This window comes from Sus scrofa, chromosome 15 (genome assembly GCF_054392235.1).
Source record: "Sus scrofa isolate SSC_HxYL_T2T_F1_AM1 chromosome 15, Sscrofa_HxYL_maternal_Yorkshire_Landrace_v2.0, whole genome shotgun sequence".
NCBI classification, from domain to species: Eukaryota; Metazoa; Chordata; class Mammalia; order Artiodactyla; family Suidae; genus Sus; species Sus scrofa.
Window position 1 is genome coordinate 87,981,831 of NC_139397.1, and position 19,697 is coordinate 88,001,527.

The 19,697-nt window shown below is 37.0% G+C and overlaps 1 protein-coding gene across 1 annotated transcript in view; it reads left to right on the plus strand.

Moving 5' to 3' along the window:
• XIRP2 (xin actin binding repeat containing 2) overlaps positions 1-17,114 on the plus strand; it is a 75,054-nt gene extending 57,940 nt beyond the window's left edge. Inside the window, exons 7-9 of the mRNA XM_005671902.3 lie at positions 302-9,656; positions 11,972-12,105; positions 15,247-17,114. Coding sequence (XP_005671959.1) covers positions 302-9,656; positions 11,972-12,066 — 9,450 coding nt within the window. The 3' untranslated portion in view covers positions 12,067-12,105; positions 15,247-17,114. The remainder of the gene's footprint in view (positions 1-301; positions 9,657-11,971; positions 12,106-15,246) is intronic.
• Positions 17,115-19,697: the final 2,583 nt, after the last annotated feature.

Sequence of the window (19,697 nt, forward strand, 5' to 3'; positions counted from 1 at the left end):
CTCTAGATTACTCTGCATAGCACATTAAGTAAAGGAAAAAATAATCAAGATTATGTGTAAATGTTAAAATATGGAGTCGCTGATATATTGAATGCGGAATATAACTCTAAAAGTGCAAATGGATTACAGGAAAGATAGTAACAAGCCCTGAATATTGTTCCTAGGTAGGTCTCCCAATGGAGTCTATCACCTGTTGTTCCCAATGGAGATGTTATAGCAAGTGGCCAGGTGAAGGGCAGTGCCTAGAAAGTCTCCACCATTATACTCATCTTTATAAGATTTGATTTTTTCTCCCTTAAAGATTACTGAAAGTGAATATGAAGAGACTTTAAAGCCATCATCACTTGTGGCTACCTCTTCCACTTCTTGCACGTCAACCAGCCAAAGGAAGGAAACATCAGCCACAAGATACAGTGACCACAGAGCCACTTCCTCAATTCTGGCACAAGTTAAGGCCACTCCTTCAGGAAAGATAGAAGAATTTCCTCCTCCCCCACCTGATCTACTTCAAACTCCAATAGATGTGACAGCATTTTCCCAGTCCCCTGAACTCCCCAATCCTCCTAGAATACCACCAGTTCCCAAAGAATTATATTCCAAGCAAAGAAATTTGTATGAATTAAACCGTTTATACAAACACATCCATCCTGAGTTAAGAAAAAACTTAGAAAAAGATTATATCAGTGAGGTTTCTGAGATTGTTTCACATCAAGTGAACCCAGGAAGCTCAGCTTCAGCAGATGTGCAACAAGCCCGGTATGTTTTTGAAAATGTGAATGACAGTTCTCAAAAAGATCTGAACTCTGGAAGAGAACACTTGGAATGGGATGAAATTCTGAAGGGGGAGGTGCAGTCCATGAGATGGATATTTGAGAATCAGCCTCTAGACTCTATTAACAATGGCTCGCCAGATGAAGATAACATCTCCAAAGGCATTGCCGATCAAGAAATCATTGCTGGTGGTGATGTGAAATATACCACATGGATGTTTGAAACTCAACCCATTGATACTCTGGGGGATCATTCTTCTGGCACTGAAGAAAATGCTGAGAAAATTCCGGAACTAGCCAGAGGAGATGTCCGCACAGCTCGGTGGATGTTTGAAACAAAGCCATTAGACTCAATGAACAAAATGCATCAAACTCAAGAAGAATCAGTAGTAACTGCCATAAAGGACATAACGGGGGGGGATGTCAAGACTGTGAGATACATGTTTGAAACTCAACATCTGGATCAACTTGGACAGCTCCACTCAGTAGACGAGGGACACCTACTGCAACTCAGGTCTGAGCTCAAAGAAATTAAGGGAAATGTTAAGAGAAGTATAAAATGTTTTGAAACTCAACCATTATATGTTATTAGAGATGGCTCAGGTCAAATGCTAGAAATTAAAACTGTTCACAGAGAAGATATTGAAAAGGGGGATGTAAGAACAGCACGTTGGATGTTTGAAACACAACCCTTAGACACAATTAACAAGAACATAACAGAAATTAAAGTCATCAGAGGAATATCCATGGAAGAAAATATCAAAGGTGGGGTGAGTAGGGCAAAGTGGTTATTTGAAACTCAACCTTTGGAGAAAATCAAAGAAGAGTCAGAAGAGGTCATCACTGAAAAGGAAACAATAATAGGTACTGATGTCTCTAGAAAGTGTTGGATGTTTGAAACACAACCATTAGATATTCTAAAAGAAGTTCCTAACACAGACCCTATAAGATCTGAAGAGATAATAGGGGGTGATGTACAAACTACTAAGCATCTATTTGAAACACTTCCAATAGAGGCTTTAAAAGACAGCCCTGATGTAGGAAAACTTGAAAAAATTACTGCTTCTGAAAAAGAAAAGGGGGATGTTAAGCACCAAAAATGGATTTTTGAAACCCAACCTCTGGAAGAGATTAGAGAAGACAAAAAAGAGTATGTAAAAACAGTGAAACTAGAAGAAGTTGACAGAGGAGATGTAAGGAATTACACACATATCTTTGAATCAAACAACTTAATGAAATTCGATGCATCACATAAAATAGAGGTGGAAGGCATCACAAGAGGTGCTGTAGAGTTAAATAAATCACTCTTTGAAACCACACCATTATATGCCATTCAAGATCACCTTGGAAAATATCATCAAGTAAAGACAGTGCAGCAAGAAGAAATCCTAAGAGGTGATGTAAGAAGCTGTAGGTGGCTTTTTGAAACAAGGCCCATTGACCAGTTTGATGAAAGCATTCATAAATATCAGATTATTAGAGGAATCTCTGCTCAAGAAATACAGGCTGGGAATGTGAAATCTGCTAAATGGCTGTTTGAAACCCAACCTCTTGATTCAATTAAATATTTTAGTAATATGGAAGAAGTAGAAAGTAAAACTGAACAAGCTACAGATATTGTTAAAGGGGATGTCAAAACCTGTAGATGGCTTTTTGAAACCCAGCCAATGGAGTCTCTTTATGAAAAAGTTTCGTTAATGACTGGCAATGAAGAAATTCATAAGGGAGATGTCAAAGCCTGTACTTGGCTCTTTGAAACACAGCCACTTGATACCATAAAAGATGACTCTGAAGCAACAGTCAAATTGCAAACTGTAAAACAAGAGGAAATCCATGGTGGAGATGTACGTACAGCATGTTTTCTTTTTGAGACAGAAAACTTGGACAGCATACAAGGAGAAGAAGGAAAGGCAATCAAGGCCGTGGAAATAGATATCCAAGCTGGGGATGTCTCCAGCATACGGCATAAATTTGAAAATCAGTCCTTAGATTCTATAAGTTCCAGTTCAGAAGAAGTTTTGAAAAAGATCAAAACCCTGAAGACTGAAGATATTCAAAAAGGCAATGTTTTAAATTGTAGGTGGCTTTTTGAAAACCAACCAATTGATATGATAAAAGAAAGCCAAGAAGGGGCTGAATTAGTTAAGACAGTGACAGACATACAAGGTGGAGATGTAAGAAAGGGGTGCTTTATTTTTGAGACTTTTTCTTTGGATGAGATTAAAGAAGAATCTGACTACATTAGCACCAAGAAAACAATTACTGAGGAAGTAATGAAGGGTGATGTAAAAAGCTACAGAATGCTCTTTGAAACCCAGCCACTTTATGCAATTCAAGATAGAGAAGGGTTTTATCATGAAGTGACAACAGTTAAAAAGGAAGAGGTAATTCATGGAGATGTACGAGGGACAAGGTGGCTTTTTGAAACAAAGCCATTAGACTCAATTAATGAATCAGAGACTGTGTATATTATTAAATCTGTCACACAGGAAGACATTCAGAAGGGAGACGTTAGTTCTGTTAGATACAGATTTGAAACCCAGCCACTGGATCAGATTTCAGAAGAATCACATGCTATTGCGCCCACCGTGGACTCTATTCAAGGTGGGGATGTAAAGACAAGTAAAAAGTTTTTTGAGTCTGAAAATGTGGATAAAAATACGTATATAAGAACAGTAAGCGTCAATGAAATACAAAAGGGCAATGTTAAAACATCTACTTGGCTATTTGAGACCCATACTCTAGATGAGCTGAGAGGAGAAGGATCAGAATATGAAAATATCAAAACTGTCACCCAGGAAGATATGCAGAAAGGTGATGTGAAGCAGGCAGTATGGCTTTTTGAAAATCAAACCTTGGATTCCATTAAAGAAGCAGATGAAAGCATCACAAAAATCACCAAGGAAGAAATCCCTCCTTCTGATGTTAAGACAACTACGTGGCTCTTTGAAACTACACCCCTTCATGAATTTACTGAAAACAGGGTAGAAAAGGTGGAAATTATTGGCAAGAGCATTAAAGAAACCTTAGAAGAACTTTACTCGCAAAAAGTTATTGAGGCTCCTGGCATCATCATTGAAGCGGACGAGGTTGGGGACGTTCGAATGGCAAAATATAAGCTCATGAATCAAGCATCTCCTGAGGTACAGAAAGAAGAAATTATCAGAGTTGATATCAAAAATATAATGGTGAACCTACTTTCCAAAAGAGACTGTACAAAAAGAGAGATTTTGGTTAGTGAGGAAGAGAAGGGAAATGTTAATTTGACCAAAACTCAATTATTAAACAGATCAACAGAGTTTCATGCCGAAAAAGAAGAGATAGTGAGTGGTGATGTACAACAAGCAATAAAAAATCTGTTCTCCCAGAAAAGTTCTGTAAAGAAAGGCATTTTAATTCAGGAAGATGAAAGAGGAGATATTAACATGACTATCTATTGCCTCCTTCATGAAAATGCTGGTGACACAACTGAGCGTGAAGAAGTAATAGGGGGTGATGTAAAACGTACCATTCATAACTTGCTATCTTCCATATCAAACAATAAGATATATGAAAGGGCTAAAATTGATGCCTCTGAGAGGGGGAATGTTCAGTTTTTTACAACATGCATAGAAACAGGAGCTTTGGATTATCTCAGACAACTCCAGACAGGATCAAATGAAACACTAACAGCTGGGAAACAAGAAAAAGAGGAAGAAATCATTGGTGGTGATGTAGAAGGCACAAAACTATTATTAAAGAAAAGGCAATCTCAGGTTGAACGTACTGTTAATGAAACTGACATCATCCCAGGAGATGTGCATAATACAGTTAAGGTTTTTATGACAGAGCCTCCGAGTACATCTAGTAAGATATCCAAAGAAGAAATTTTAAGAGGTGATTTGAAATCAACCCTAAATTCCCTCAGCCAGGCTATCAGTCAGAAAACAACAGCTAAAACAGAAGAAATTATAAAAGGTGACATGCTGGCTACACTCAAGTCACTTAATGAATCAAGCCAGAAATGGAAAGGATCTAAGCAGCCTGATGTTGTCCCTGGGGATATCGAGAAAACCATCGAATACCTTGAAAAGACTGCAAATACGAGGACAGAAATCCTGAAAAAGGAGCTTATCCGAGATGACCTTGAAGCATCGTTAAGGAATCTAAAAGACACACACAAAGCTTTCAAAGAAGTAAATAAAAAATGTATAATCAAAGAAGATGTGCAATCTGTGATGGTAGGATCTAAAGAAGAGCAGAAAACTGAAATTCATCAGGAGGCTGTCCAGAGGGACAAAAAAAGCATTCTTCAGCCAAGACCAGGACCATTTGAGCCAGCATCCAGATGGCAGGGGGAAAAGGACATTCCCAATCGTACTACAGGTAGATCTGGTCATGGGGATTTAACAGAAGAAAGAACCGAGGCAAGTCTTCCCAAAGCCCCCAAAGGCACTGTCAAGATTGTCGTAGATCGTGAACAAAACAATGATGCTCTTGAGAAAAACCTGAGAAGGCTATCTAATTCACACCACAAATCAACTAAAAAGGTGCTGGAATCAGGGGACAGAATGGGTGTCTGGACTGATAATACAGCAGAGCAACACCTTAGGGATGAACATGTGAGCAGACAATTGACTTCAACTGCGTCACATAGGGAAAATCTAAAAACCAAGGAATCAGAGACAGTGAGAGAACAGAAGGATTCTGTCTCTAACTCTGCGCAATCTATTGATAAAACCATGGGAAAGCAATGGACTCAAACTTGGGAACTGAGGAATGACCACCAGAAGACTGAGGCTCTCTCTGTTAAGAGTACTAAAGATACAAAAAACATGAACATATCAACAAGCACACAAAGCTCTAAGCCCAGTTTTACCCAGGGTACAGTCAACAAGATGGTTGGAGAAACATGTGACGTTTCAGGAGACTTTCAGAAGCAGACTTTGTTAAAGCAAGAAATGCAGTATTCTAATAAAGATATAAAGAAAAAGAATGTGAACACTCAACCAGTGTGGCAGACTTTGCCTACAGATCAAGACATGTCAAATTTAACAGAAGTGAAATTCTCCCCAAAAAGCCACAATAAATTTAAGGCAACTGACCAAAAGCAGACAGATATTCATCTGAAGAACCAGGATTTTCTAATGAGGACAAATACTTCCACAGATTTAAAAATGGCAATGGAAATGTCCTTTAATCCAACCAAATTTAACCCTGAAAATAATGCCAAAGATAGTGAGTTCCCTCTTCCACCTCCATCTCCACCACCTCCTCCACCTTCCAATGCATCATCTGAAATTGAATTTCCCCTTCCTCCTCCACCTCCTTTACTGATGTTGCCTGAAAAAAATGTGTTTCCTCCTTCACTGTCCACAGAAAAGATAAAGGCTGAATTTGAAAACTTCCCAGGCCTCCCTCTTCCTCCACCACCAGAAGATGAGAAATCTGAAAGAGAATGTCTATCAATGTTTCCACCACCTCCTCCTCCTCTGACTCCTTCTCTAAAACCAGCACATCTCCCTTCCTCTTCTATTCAAGAAAAGCACAGTGGAACATTCATACAATATTCCCAAGAAGAAGCCTCAAGCACTCAGGCTAAAATCATGACAGAAAAATCAGGAGGACATTTGCCACCTCCCACACTCCCCAAACCCAAATTTCCAAAGTGGATAGAAGACAAAAAGAATCATAGTCCCCCACAAATTGAATTAGAAAACTCACTGCCAGGTATGGAATGTAAAATGACTTCCTCAAAGGATCAGAAAAGAGTAATAATGGCAACTGGCAGTGAACACAGAGAAACAAAACAGAATGTATCTAGAAAAAGTCTTGATAAAAGAAAACAATTATCTATGGACTCTACAAGGTCTTTCTCACAGACAGTTCCAGAAACTTCACCACCCAAGGAAAAACTGATAACACCTCTGATAAAATCTCATTCATTTCCAGCGGGTTCAGGACAGCAAAGTCCAAAACCTTATATGAGAAAATTTAAGACACCTTTAATGATTGCTGAGGAAAAATACAGACAACAAAGAGAAGAGCTTGAGAAACAGAAACAGGAGAGTTCTTGCTACAACATAATCAAAAGAGAAAGCCTAAATAGAAACATATCAGAGTTGAACAGGGAAGTGCTGTTACAGGAAACAAAGGAGGAGGTTCCCCTATCTGGAATGGATTTAGGGGTCACTGTGGCCCAAACCAACCCAGTACCTCAAAATCTTTCTCCGGTGCTAGAAATGTATACTGATAACCAGATCTCCACAACACCAACAGTGACAGTTGCTGCCAAGAGGCTCCAAATTGTTCCAGCAGCTTTGGAAGACAAAGATACCATGAAAAAGGAAGTTTTGCAGAGCTCAAGGGACATGATCCAATCTAAAGCATCTTGTGAAATTATACAGAGTCACCAAGACTGTAGTACACAACAAACACAACAGAACTATCTGGAGCAACTGCACTTGCCCCAAAGCAAACCAATTTCCCCCAGTTTCAAAGTGAAAACCATCAAGCTTCCAACTCTAGATCATAAGTTGGGTGAAACAAACCACAGCTATGAAAACAATAAAATCCATGACATTGATGTTCAAACCATTACCAAACAACAGTACCAGGAGACCGAGAAAACAGAAGCAAGGACTGAATGTAGCAATAAGCAATCTGTGGCTGAAAAATATTATCAGTTACCTAAGAAGGAGAAAAGAGTAACAATAAAGTTGCCTACAGAATCCACAGAGAAAACCCATGAGAGTAAGCTCCATCTAGCTCATGAGGCACATAAAGAATTTAGAGAATCTGAGAATAGGAAACTTCCAGGATGTGAAGAAACAATTCAGGGACCACCAGTGATTGGTCCCAAGAAAGAGAGACTGATAGTCGAGCAAAAACAAGAAAATTTGAATAAATCAGCCCAGAAGGTAGTCAAACAAAAGGTTACTGATGCACATCTTGATTCACAGACTCAGAATTCTCAGCAAATACAAATACCCACTTCTGAAAGTCAAGTTGAACATAAAAAATTGCCCCAGCCATATAATAATCTGCAGGAAGAAAAATGTCTTAGCATCAAGGGCATGCAACAGAAGCAAGTCTTTTCTAATACTAAAGATTCAAAGCAAGAGATTACACAGAACAAATCTTTATTTTCCTCTGTGAAAGAATCCCAGCAAGATGATGGAAAATGTGCTGTAAATATATTGGAATTCTTAAGAAAACGTGAAGAACTACAACAGATTTTGTCTAGGGTAAAAGAGTTTGAAGCAGAGCCAGATAAAAATGGCCTTACAACATTTCAGACACTGTTAAATATTATTCCAGTATGGCTATTAAGTGAAGAAAAAAGAGAATATGGAATTCGCATCGCTATGGAGAACAACATAGAAAAAATCAAAGAAGAAATAACGCATATTAAAACTCAGGCAGAGGATATGCTTGTGTCCTGTGAAAATATAATTCAAACAGCCATGATATCCTCTAAAGCAGAAAAGCAGACAAATAAAGCTACCAGTCTTAATGAAACATTATGTAAAGTCTCTAATGCTAATGCCAGCTGTAATAAAAACACTGAGCAGAAGGAAAATACGATTGCAGAAAAAACGGAGCAGCACCAAGTAGCAACACATCAAGAAGCAACTACTCATCATCACGTGAAAACCCATCAGGAAATTAAACTAGATGATATCAAGGTTTCTCCTCCCTCTTTAAAAACACGGCCACCATCACCAACTTTCATAACCATCGAGTCTACTGCCCGGCGAACAGAAACCTCGACAAAGGATGAGCTTTCCCAGTCCCCTAAAAAGGACAGTTTTGCTGAACCAAGACCCATGTCACAACCCTCTAGAATTCACAGAACAAATACCTCCCCTTCTCCACCCAAGAGTCGCTCTGAACAACTCATCAAACTCAAAGACACCACGGCGAAGTTATCCAGAGGGACCGTCCCGTGTTCATCGACAACCCCGGTTCCTATAATGGAGAAGAGATCTGAGATCATCACGTCTCCTGCAACACTTCGTCGTCAAATTAAGATTGAGACTCGTGGTAGGGACTCTCCACCTACAATCACAATACCTATAGGCGTAAATCACACTGATAGTGGTTCCTTCAGAGAATCCGTGGAAGCTCAAGAAGAAGTTAGGAAAGTGGAGAAAAGGGCGACTTATGTTCACAAAGACGGAGTAAGTTCCACTAAACACATAGTGCCGGATACTGAGAGCTATGACGCGGTCGAAATCATCCGCAAAGTCGAAGGGCCTCACTTGTCCGAGCACACTCAGAGATACGAAGCGGCCAACCGGACTGTTCAGATGGGTGAAAACTTCATGAATGGCCATGAGAATGAAATAAACAGATGGTTCAGGGGATTTGAGGATGACCCAGTTTTTGAAGCAAAGTCGAATACAAGAGTTTATGCAAATGGAGAAGCAAACCATAATATGAAACAAGAAAGTCATACATTTTCCAAGGAGGAATATGGATTAACGTCCTTAGAAAACACTAGCTTTACTGGCTTTTCTTGTAATCGTCTGAGAGAGCTGCAAACAACGATTCCTGTTAAGCACCCCAGCCTACACTCTGAAACAAGGTCTCGAAGTGAACATTTCTCAGGTGTGGACGCATTTGAGAGTCAAGTTGTTGGGTCGAAGATGACAGTCTCTTCATCACATAGTTCAGAAACTGGCAGATCTGGCTTTGACTTCAAGCATGCCCCACCAACTTATGAAGATGTCATTGCGGGACATATCTTAGATGTTTCTGATTCGCCTAAAGAACTCAGGAGGAATTTTCAACAGAAATGGCAGGAGAGTGAAAGAGTTTTTAAAAACCTGGGATATGCCAGTTCAGGTTCTTCTGGGACTGAGATAAACACCACCTTCCAGGAGGAATCTGCATTTCTAAGTGGTAAATGAGCTTGCAAACAGTGAAGTAAGATTAACCCACTTAAAGGCACATGTTCCATAACTAAGAGGATTTGCAGTTAAAAGAGTACATGGAAAGAACTAAACAACCTAACCTAAAACTAACAGCTTTCCCTGGTTGTTGATATCCTTCCCTTTATAATGCTTGCTCCTAACTGCTTTCTCTTTACAAATGTATTCAACATGGTTCATCTGCACTGTGTGAGACTAACAAATACAGCAGTAGATTTCTGAGAGCTGTGTTTGGCAAGGTAAATAAGGCTTTGGATAAAGTAGCAGGTATAATAATCATTGTTATAGTGATAGGATTATTATGTTAATAATTGCATACCATTACCACATAATGGAGATTTCTTATTAAAAGCTATTATTTCATCCACTTATTAAAGACAATATTAGGTAATATTCCTTGACCTACCATTGACGTATTTTTAACTGCCAGACTCAGGTATTTGCATTAGAATTCAATACAACCTGGTAATAATCCAAGAAACAATTTACACTCTTCATATGTACTTTAAGGATTTTTATTTATTGGGATCTTGGGGCAAAGTGTAGGTATGGAATTAGACCTTTTGCATCTTTAATTATTGTCACTGAGATGGATGGATTAGAGAAAGCTAATGCCACTGGTTTTTTTCTTTTTCCCCTATAACTGAATTTTTCACCTTTCTTAAACCCCAAATTACAGCTGATTTGGTCTCATTCACAGATGAATGTGGACAATAATTTCAAAATGGGGCTATATTTGGAAGGAGGGAGATTTAAAACATTTGCCCTTAGTACAAATTTTTTAACATCAGAGAACAGCTCATTTCTATTTTCCTACTTTTTACAATTAATGAGGCTTCACAATAAAAAAATTTGACATCATGTTGTCCATTCTTTCAGATAGATCAAAAGAAATAGCAAGCTTAAAATAAAATTTAAAAAAACTGCTGAAACTAATAATTATTCTTCTGTCATATTTGCAACATATGTGTCTAGCTTATCAGGTTAATATGATGTCTTAATGTATTTGCTTCTGGCATAATTAGACAAAGCTGTCTAATTTCAAATGCTCAATTTCTGTTAGGATAACTAAAAACATAAAAAACACAAGGGGAAACTGGCATTAAATATAGAATATGTTTCCTATTAGAACCAAATAAAAAAAGACTTCTCAGTACCCAAATTGAGCATCAAAGCATTAATCTATATATATATCAATTTATATAAAGAACATCAAGGAGTTCCTATCATGGCTCAGTGGAAACGACTCTGACTAGTATCCATGAGGACTCAGGTTTGATCCCTGGCCTCTCTCAGTGGGTTAAGGATCCAGCGTTGCCATGAGCTGTGGTATAGGTCACAGATGCAACTTAGATCTGGCATTGCTGTGACTGTGGCATAGGCCAGCAGCTACAACTCTGATTCACCTCCTAGCTAGGGAACCTCCATATTCCACAGGTGTGGCCCTAAAGAGACAAAAAAAAAAATTGAGTGTATATGCTTTTATATATAACTACTATGAAAGCTTAGCTATTCTCATAGGATCATTGTGAGGATTAAAACACAGGTGAAAGTCCTGTATTAGTTTTGAACCACCATGCAAACACAGGTTAATAATATAATTACTATGATTCATAGAAGCTGGCTTTCACATGCCACAGCAGCATGTGGTAGTAGGTAGAGCGAGGGAAGTAAAAAGATCATATGAGGCAACTATAAGAATCCCCAAAGCCTTAAAATCTTAAACTATTTAGATTGAGGACAAACAGGCCTTAACATTACAATGTATTTAGGAGTCTCTTTGCCTTGAAGTTAGGAATTGAGGTCCATAGAGCCAACACTAAGACAGCAAGAAAATATTTAAACAAATACAATTATCAGCTGAAAAAGTACATACATATTTTAGAAAAATCTCTTCAGAATGCTTTAAAAATGAAAATTTTGGACCAAGTGAGGCGTAAACATTTATAGGGAAAATTTGGTTATTTAGAATGGTAAGTACTTTCAGGACTTCTCACGGCTGAGTTTCCTGTATATTCTGTTTAATGTATTAGAGTTAATGAACACATTTTACTCATGTATGTTTCCTTAAATAATAAAAAAAAATCACCTTGCACAACGAATAAATAGTAGAGACCCCAGACCAAAAGTGATTGTACCAGAGCCTCAAGTCTGATGGCAATATCTAGGGCAGTAGTTTTCTACTCTTAACTGCATGGCCCATTAATATGCTATTGTTGTTTGTTTTGTTTTTACAATGTGAATGAAGACAATATTACATAAGTTTTTCTAAATTTTTATTTTTAGAAACTGCAACACCAGGACAAGGAAACATGTATACTTTGTCAAAAGACAGTTTATCCAATGGAGTGCCTAGTAGCAGACAGGCAGAGTTTTCATAAATCCTGCTTCCGCTGCCACCATTGCAACAGTAAACTGAGGTAAAATGGTTTGTGGTCTGGGGCACAAATATTCAAAGAGCCTGAAGTGTACTTATAACATCATGTGTCTAGAAAGATGTCTCCCAGTGATAAGAAACCATCATGTAAATTAATTAAATTTACATGATGGTTTAATTAATTTAATTAATTAATGTGATGGTTTCTTATCATTTGGAAATAACCATTTTAAAATATCTTAATATTTTCATAAACCCACAGATTTATACATATTTGATTGATTTCAATCAGATGCAGTTATTATCATTACTGAAGCTCAAATTTTTCTATCCCTGGCCAGGGGAAGCCACTTCAAGTTTTCTCTGAATCCTTTTGACAAGACTGTAGTCATCTTTCAGAGCTTCCTCGTTATCTGATAGGACTAGGTGTCTCATGCTTGTACCTTTAGTGGCCCAGAATCAGTCACTTCTCCAAGCCTTGGTTTCCTTTAGTAAGAAGTGACATTTCAAGACTGCAATCTTGATGCTCTTTCTCCCGGGTTGGTCACTATTTCTAAGCCTTTTTAGTGTTAAGAACTAGTAAATATTTATATATAAAGAAAAAATATATCATGAATTCATAGTGATGCTTCCAAATTGAATTCAAAATGGCATTGCTTTTGCTTCACCTTTTCTCTATTACATCTGTATTTCCTTTCTTCCACTTCAGGACTTCTGGTTCTGAAAAACAGAGGAGATAATAGAACTAGAACATCCTGTATTGATTTGGACAACAGTTTTAGGATAACAAAACTATCCGCACCACAATTTGATTATCAAAGCATTCAAAAATTGCATTTGCTCCCCTGATCACCCACATCCCATTTTTTTAAGTTGATGCATTATGTTTTTGGTATAATAGTATAGAGACATTACATGTCATCTCTTTCTGTTCTTATTTTATCTTAGTTTATAGGTAACAATTTATTTACTGCTTATCAAGAATCTTTACGTTGATGTTTCCATAGTCATTCTGGTTGTTCAAGCTTATTTTCAAGTAGATTCCTCAGAAATGGCTCATGGAAACTTTATTCCTTGGGCTCTTACATGCTGATAACATTTTGTGAGCTTTACAATGAAGGTAAGCTTTGCTGATAGTAAAATCCTTGGCTTACATTTCCTTTCATTGAGTATTTTCAATCCACTATTTCATTTTCTTCTGCCATGAAGTGTTGGAAAGACCTGATAATTAATTTTCCTCTCTTATAACCAAAATGCTCTTTTTTTTCTTTTTAGATACATAGAGGTTTTTTTTCAAACCAATGTGCTCTTTGAATATATAATTTCACTTCATACTCTTTTTTCATTTATGATTAGAATTTTTATCTTTTTATTTTTCTTGTTTTCTTAAGATGTTTTCTATTGGTTTGCTCTTGTATTTCTTTATCCTTTTCTTTTTCTTTTTTTTTTTTTTTCTTTTCAGGGCCACACCCACGGCATATGGAAGTTCCCAGTCTAGGGGTCGAATCAGAGCTTCAGCTACCAGCCTACAACACAGACACAGCAATGTGGAATCCAAGCCATGTCTGTGACCTACACCACACTTCATGGCAATGCTAGATCCTTAACCCACTGAGCAGGGCCAGGGCTCGAATTGGAGTACTCATAGCTGCTTATTGGATTCATTACCGCTGAGCCACAATGGGAACTCCATTCTCTTATTATTTCTTTTAGTTTAGTTCTTATTGCTGACATGTTTGTTTTTTTTCCTATTATTTCTGTATTTTCCCTCATCTCTGACACCTTGTTTATGACTTTTTCTAATTACAGTTCATGCTGTTCTTTCAGGTCTTTTATCATTTTCTTAATGTCTTTTAGCTCATTTTCAAATACTAGGTTGAAATTTTGATGTTTTGAGAACGTGTTTTTGTAGCATGTTTTCATTGTCTGCAGTGATGTAATGTTCTTTATTCTTTTATTTCTTATAGTAACTTTGTGTAATATTTGGTCTTGATTCTTTTCTGTTGCTCATTTTTATGTGGAAAGAAGCAAAATTCAGGATAGTTTTCCCAACTTCACAGAGCTACCTCTTCTAGTTTTCACAAATTGTTCAAAAAACTATGATGGAAAAAAAATGATGGCTTGATTTCTGGGACCTCCTGCCTTGGTTCCTCTCCCTCATGTTGATTAGGACCTTCTTTTTCATTTCTGTCATCATTCTCTATCTCAGTTTTGATTCCACTCCCAAATTGTTTTTAACAAGGGAGGGTCTTGTTCTGAGAGGAGATCTCAGTGGGTCAGTTTTGCGTTTGGCTTCTCTAGCTTTTTCAGCCTTTCCTACCACAGGACCCTTGTACTCATTGGCTATTGGAAAGGAGAAAATCCCTCCCAAAGTCAACTGCTGTTCTAATTGGTATGTAGCACTTTCCAAAAAATATGATTGGCTATTTCGTGGTCTCATATTGTCAGATTCATCAGATACTTTCCTTCCTCACTCTGCTGTCACCCATACAGATGCTACTCTTAAGCTAGTCTTATAGTTGCTGATGGTTTGTCCTTTATTCCTTATATTTTGGGGTTGGTGGAGATTCCTTGTCACTTTAGTTGTGTTATAATCTTATGCTTATGTTTTAAATTTTGCTCTCTATTTTTAGGTGGAGATTCAGAGATATTCAAAAATAATGCTGCCGCCTTTGACTAAATTTGATCTTAATTTTAACAGGCACTCTATTTGTTGATCTCTCCAAAGAGACCAGATGAAAAATTGCATAGGCAAGCTTTCCAGTTCATTCAAAATCCAGTTAACAAGGACATTCAAATAGTTGATTTTTGCATGTGTGCAAGTCAGGATTTATTGAAAATTGCAACCCCTTGCATAAATCACTGAGTTAGCAAAGATTTAGTGCTATGATTTTACACCATCTATAACTACATATGCATTACACTATCACACCTATTATACCAATACCTGATATACAGCCTGAAATCCTAAATACTGAAAGACAAGTATCATGTAATGCATTAGTGGTGACTATTACCTGATAGGAATGTTCAATTAATGAGCACATTTCTATTGTCAGTAAGTTAATAGCACTGAATCTCTGACTCATTCTTGAAATAATTAATTCCCTAATTCCCTGTGAATTTGTAGTATATGTGTATATGTATATATATAGAATGTTAAATTTTTTTTTCTTTTTGGCAGTTTGGGAAATTATGCATCACTTCATGGACAAATATATTGTAAACCTCACTTTAAACAGCTTTTCAAATCTAAAGGAAATTATGATGAAGGTTTTGGACACAAACAGCATAAAGATCGATGGAATTGCAAAAAGCAAAGCAGCTCAGTTGACTTTACTCCTAATGAAAAACCAAATATGTGTAAAAACAGTGCGGAAAATACCCCCCTGCTTGGAGAGCTTAATACACATTTAGATGCTGGTAACAGTGAAGGGCAAAGGGATGATTTGAGAAAATGTGGGGAAAGGGGAAAATTAAACATCATTTGGCCCCCTTCCAAGGAGATGCCTAAGAAAACCTTCCCCCTTGAGGAAGAGCTCAAAATGTGTAAGCCTAAATGGCCACCAGAAATGACAACCCTTACATCTGCTGAATTTGAAAGTGAGTCGCTGATAGACCACTTGAAAACTGTGGAAAATAAAGGCCAGGAGCAAGATAACACTTCTTTCCTGCAGCCATATCTGCAACCCATCCACCTAAGTCAGAAAGAGGATGTTACAGGAATCAAAGAAGTGGAAATGTATGAAGCAAGAAAAGATGAGAAGAAAGAAGGAAATAAGAATGTGCAAGATAAGCTGAATGAGACCGAAGATACAAAGAGTAAGAGGAAAAGTGAAATGGATCTTAATGACAACAATAATGTGCAGAGTGCTGAGAAGGGGAAAAATGAAAAAACTAATGAACCTGATGGTGCAGACGTTTTACAGGTTCCTAACACTGATGATGAGGTGGTGGCAGAAGATCATAAAGAGAATTTGAATAAGAATAATAATAACAATTATGTAGCAGTCTCATATCTGAATAATTGCAGGCAGAAGACATCTATTTTAGAATTTCCACTGTCAAGTGAAGCACACTACACTGCAAATGAATACCAAATTGAAACCTTAGAAAATGCTTCTAGAATCTCAGAGTTACTTGGTATATTTGAATCAGAAAAGACTTACTCCAGTAATGTCCTAGCTATGGCTCTTGAAGAACAGACGGACAGAGCTACTGCTGGCAGTCCTGTACAGTCTGTCCCCAAGCCAGGCCTCAGTGGTGGGATCATAGAAAAGGGGAAAAGTGCAATGCCCTCTTCAGATACAAATACGTTAAACATTAAAGGAAACCACTCAAATAACAAAAACCTACACTTCTTGTTTTCTAACACTGTGAAAATCGCTGCTTTTTCCAAGAAGAATGAGAAGATTTTTGAGCCTAATTTAATAGGTTCTGTAGAGCAAATTAAAACTATGCCATGTTATTTAAGAGAACTGGGGAAGGGAGTGAGACACTGGCATGGTGAAACACTAGGAGCAGCACACACTAATGGAAACCAAAGTGCCGATGCTCCAAGAAGTGAATTTACAACTAAGTCTCCATTTCCCAGAGTTGACGTCCAGTCGGAACAGCTCACTGTGGAAGAGCAAATTAAAAGGAATAGGTGCTACAGTGACACTGAGTAAAACATCTCTGGCCACCTGTAGTCCACACTCAGACACCAAGAAATATCGATGTCCTGAAATAGGACTTTGGGGATTTTGATAACCTTTTGTTGAACTTGTAAACATAATGTTTGAAATCTTGTGTCTATCACAATGGGATGTTCCTTGTATTACACTGTGATGTTTTTCATAATTTTAAATCTACTTTTATTCTGAATGGAATGAAGAGATGAAACAACATGGCTATGTTTTCCTATCAAATGACACTTAAGTGTATTGCTTTGATTTCAACATGACAGATAACATCATTGGTGACATTCTGTACTGCTGATATCATGACTCTTAAACTTTCTCTATAATTTCTGCTGAAATAAAACTAAATCACCTGGGGTGCAAACCAAAATACTTGTGTTACTTTTTTATTTATTTCTATACATATTATCAAAGTATATATGTTTTCCATGATTTAGGAAGTCTTGGGGCAGGTGCTTATTGCACACACATACATACTCCTGGAAAAATTAAGTACTAAACCAAAGTCACAGTATTATTAGAAAATATAAACTAGTCTTTCTTTTTTATCTCTTTTTTAAAGATATGAGGAAAATTAATTAACCTATATTAAACTATATTGGGACATTCTATAAACAGTTAATTAAAAATATCAGTTTTCTTCAAAATGATGTGGAGTCTATATGCAGAAATCAACTGACCTGGATAAGTTTTAGAAGTTACTTAAATAAATTATGCCAATTGCCTTTTAATTGCTTACTATGTGCAACTGAGAAACATACAAACTGTTTCACCACATTTTGTTTGTCAAGGTTTTTATCAAACTTAATGGATACTGATTTTTTTCTGTTAGGAAAACATTGTCTTTTGAAAATTTGGCTTCTGAATTGTCTGCTAAATTTGCCTTTCTTCAAATGTATTTGATGATTCTGAGGAGAAAAAAATAACATGAATATGAATGAGCTGCTTCACACTGATTTGGAGTGTACACATATGAAACCAGCCTATCCCATACTTGATGACATGAGCATAAACCATTGCCTTTTTATCAAGTATGAAACCAAAATGCTGTATTTTAAACTAGTTTCTTTTTAGAAATTATAACAATTCTCTCTTGTAAGTGTGTTCTCAACAAATACCTAACACCTACTTTATTAGTTTGCTAGGGCTGCCATACAAAGTACTACAGGCTGGAGAGTTTAAACAACAGACCTTTACGTTCTCACAGTTCTAGAGGCTGGATGTTCAAGATCATGATCCCAGCAGGACTGTTTTCTCCTGAGGCCTGTCTCCTTGACTTGGCAGACAGTCGCCCTCCCACTGTATCCTCACGTGGCCTTTCCTCTGTACGGGCACACTGCTGATGTCACTTCCTCTTCCTATAAAGGCACAAGTAGTACCAGATTAGGGGCCCAACCCTATGGTCTCATCTAACCTTAATTACCTCTATAAAAAATTTAACTCTATACCTATCTCCAAATATAGTCACACTGGAGGACACGGCTTCAAAATATAAATTTGTGGGGACAATTTTACCCAATTTAATTGAATATTGTGAAGGTCTGCCTAGAAAATAGCAAGCTATGGGGCTAAAATAGCAAATTTTTTGCTTAAATTGAATTATTGCATTTTTGCACTACTCTTCATATATTATTAATGACCCAGAATTATTTCCATAACCATTTATGCTAAGATTATGCAGTAAGTTTCCATAGAGAAAAAATAGTTTATGAATGACTGTGACATAACATCTTAATGTACAGTTTCTTAATGTCAGTACTGTTACAAAAGTGCCTTGCTTTACAAAATTTCTCACTTGGGACTCTGCCCCCTTAGTCTTGGTAGCCCATACCACTGTTCAATTGTTTTAAAACTTAGGATTAAAATAAGCTAATATACCCAGCAGGGAAAACAATAGAATATATGAATTATCCTTCTGCTTATTTTTCGTTCAATCAATAAAGTATTGTTTTAAAATAGTCTTTTATCAGAAATAGTATTATAATTATTGTTTACATTACTTTCCTTGGGTGACATGTAGGAGTTTTAAAAAACTCACATATGCTTAGAAATCCAAATATTGTTTTATTTAGTGATGACTATTGGTTCACTCTAATTATGACAAAATCTTTCAGTTAAATAAATAGCAAGCTTTTGGAGCCGAAGTATAGATAAACACAAAAATCCAAAATTCATCAAATTTTCTTTTTGTTGCAGACACGGCTTTAGTTTGCTAGGGCTGTCACGACAAAGTAGCACAGACTGAATAGTTTAAACAATAGCAATTTATTTTATCACAATTCTGGAGGCTGAAGTCCAAGACCAGATTGGCAAATTGGTTTCTTTTGAGGCCTCTCTACTTGGCTTAGTCATGATCATCTTCTCTCTATACATGGTCTTTCTTTTGTAGGGATCTGTATCCAGATTTCTTCCTCTTATAATGACACCAGTCATATAGGATTAGGGTCCACCTTAATGATCCCATTTTACATTAATTACCACTTTAAAGACTCAGCCTCCAAATATTGTCATGTTCCAAGATACTGAGGGTTAGGACTTCAACATGTTAATTATAGGGGACACAGCAGTCCATAACAGCAGTAATTACATTTTATCTTGAGTATTTTTTAATATGCCTATAATATTTCAAGCAACTTTCCAATAATTTTTCACTTGGGATTTATATCACAGAACTATGTCATATATAGATTGATGCTGTAAAAACGAATATTTCCAGGAACATAATTCTCTTTCAAAGGACTCAAGATGGGCTCACGATAGAACAAATTCTTAACCAGAGGAGGCTGTATAATGGCAGAGTTTAGTGGGTAAGGGGTTCTGCATTATTTTTTCATGACTGAGCTTTCCGGTGAATCTTATAAAAATGTTCTGGTACCCAGAAAACTATGCTAAATTACCTTTTGCAGCTTCCATACAATCAATCCTGGTGACAGGTTTGGAACTCTGGGCAGCA